The sequence below is a fragment of the Alligator sinensis genome, unplaced genomic scaffold (genome assembly GCF_000455745.1).
Source record: "Alligator sinensis unplaced genomic scaffold, ASM45574v1 scaffold125_1, whole genome shotgun sequence".
NCBI classification, from domain to species: Eukaryota; Metazoa; Chordata; order Crocodylia; family Alligatoridae; genus Alligator; species Alligator sinensis.
Genome location: NW_005841893.1, coordinates 1,555,494 through 1,557,931, shown reverse-complemented (window position 1 = coordinate 1,557,931; position 2,438 = coordinate 1,555,494). Strand labels below are relative to the sequence as shown.

The window sequence follows — 2,438 nt, the reverse complement described above, 5'->3', positions numbered from 1 at the left end:
ACTCTTTCACTATTCCTTGTGAGTTTCTAAACTTGTTCCCTGGCAGATGTAAGAACTCTGATTGTTCAAAGTACCTTAACTGTTTTGAAACGTTTAAAAGCCCAGCACCCATAAATTATTAAGTATCATCAAGTTAATGGGTCAAATTCTATTCTACCTAGTCTGTTTCTAAGTGGATTTAGGTGCCTCAGGGCAATTATTCCATTCTGTCCCTGAAAATGCAATGTGTGTCTAACTTTTGTAACAGAGTCTTTTTACCCTTAAGACTGAGTCACAAAAAAAAGCAGAGAGGTGAATAATGATGGTCCGCATTTTTCATTAATTGTTTTTCAGGGATTTGAGCAGGTTGAAATAATCACATTGTAGTGCCTATGTCTGCTTATACATCTAATAGATGGAACAGAACCAGGCCCCAAGGGCACCTATACATTTGTCCAACACCTGCTCCAACTCATGCTAATTAATCAAGTTGCTGGAGCATGCTAATTGGCATGCTCCAGCAGCCTTGGCATTCACATGTATTCAGCGTCTCCAAGTTTGAAAGTGATGGTGAGGGCGCTTTAACTAAAGCTAAAATGGTTTCCCCCAACCCCCACACACACCTCTACCTCGGACCATGTGTAAAGACACCCTTACGGTTAAATTACTTAAACTCAAGTAATCAGTTCATGTACAAAAAGTTACCTTTCCCTGTTTCCCATAACTTGTCTTATACAAGTTGATGTTGGAACTCAGTATTGGGGCTACAGAGGACTTAATTAGAATTAATGTAATATAACCAGGTATATGCTTATAATAACAGCTGGTTACTCGCAACATTGCATCTGTAAAAACACCTTCTCCTACCATATATTCAGCCAGCACTCCTTATAATAGCAGCAGTTTAGGAGCAACGTAGCACCAACATTTTGCTATTAACTGTAGTACAGTTGACACCTGAATGACAAGTTCCAGATATGGAAAAATGCACTCTTTCCAGTCCTAATCCAACCCCGCCCCCCCAATTAACTTTTCCCATAGTCCTGGATGAAGTGCAATAGCAACACAGTCGAGACTTCTTTCCTGGACAAAAACTGTGCCGATCTTGAGTACTCGCACCTTCTCTGCTCAAGAAGTTTAAGTGTGGGTCTGAATGGATAGCAGAAAAGCCTTTTTGTTTTAATGCTTCAAAGATGGGGTGGGAGGGGGATATTAGTTGGTCATTTGAGATTTGTTTTAAATATTGCTTTCTACCAAACACCTCCTCTTCCCCACCCTCCTCCAACAAAACAGACTTCAGTCCCTTTTATTTTTCTCATTGTTTATTTGTTTGGATGTGCATTTCAATTCTTTGTAATTTTGAAACATTTAGGATACAAAGTAGTTTATCTGTTCCATTTAATCACACTTTATTTTGACTAGATATACAAGATATTTTCAGATTGAGGTGGGGTTTTTTTGGTTTGGGGGGGGGGGGGGTTAATGTCTGCTAAAACACCTATTTTCCCCGAGCTGAGAGTAAGTAACTCCTGAATAAAAACTGCCTTCTTTGAAGATTTCATAAGTACAAGATACTCCTTTGTGGCTCTGGTACTTCCTGGTTGATGGTTTCTTCAGAACAGCAGGGTTAAAAATAAGAACTCTGAAGCTACGAATCAGCTTTCTTCTGCTAGTGTACACTGGATGTAATCTTTTTATTTTATTTTAGATATGAAAATGATAACTCTACTTGACTCTGGACCTGATTTTTGATAGGCTCCATTTCTCTTCTTGTCTTTATGGGAAGTGTTCACAAGATTTGTGCTGTGAAAGAAAAACTGTCAGATGGCTTCAGAATCTATGCTCCCAGAGCAGGCAAAAACTCATCTGATAAAGAGGAAAAGGCAGCAGCAGCAACAGCAAGAGAGATCTTCAAACAGTGATAGTGAAGATGAAATCTTTATCTTTGAAGCCAATGAAGCATGGAAGGACTTTCACAACTCTCTCCTTCACTTCTATGAAGCTGGGGAGCTCTGTGACATTACGTTGAAGGTGACAAATTATTTTGTCTTTCTTATCACCTGCATCTGTTATGTTAATTATCTGTTTATAACAGGTACTCTATAAATGTGCAGCTGCATTACCAGTTGTAAGTAGTCACAATTTCCAGATTTTGGGGGGATATTTTTACAAGTTGCTTGAGATCACTTGAACAGCTGCTGGCAGCTGAGAAATTTCACGTAGAGGTGTTGCAGTTTCTGTCTCTTTTCATGAAAAAGAGAACATCAAATTTAGTATTTACTTTAGTTACTGTTTATATTATGAAATTCATGACTTTAGTACTTGCCAGCCCCATTTCTACATCTAGAATGCTGTCACAAAAAAGTGTTCTGAATGGCTCCAGCCACAGTCTCTTTATTTCTTCTCTTTTACCACTTGCAAGTAATTTAGTTTCACCTCTTGGCTGAAGTGTTGTCTTG

The 2,438-nt window shown here is 38.7% G+C and overlaps 1 protein-coding gene across 9 annotated transcripts in view; it reads left to right on the top strand.

Moving 5' to 3' along the window:
* KLHL8 (kelch like family member 8) overlaps positions 1-2,438 on the top strand; it is a 96,449-nt gene that overhangs the window by 16,976 nt on the left and 77,035 nt on the right. For 7 of the 9 annotated variants that reach the window (XM_014517144.2, XM_006018094.3, XM_025197259.1 and 4 more), the window contains exon 2: positions 1,688-2,010. In XM_014517144.2, coding sequence (XP_014372630.1) covers positions 1,804-2,010 — 207 coding nt within the window. In that variant the 5' untranslated portion in view covers positions 1,688-1,803. The remainder of the gene's footprint in view (positions 1-1,687; positions 2,011-2,438) is intronic. The other 2 variants (XM_014517142.2, XM_006018097.3) reach the window with 1 other exon arrangement.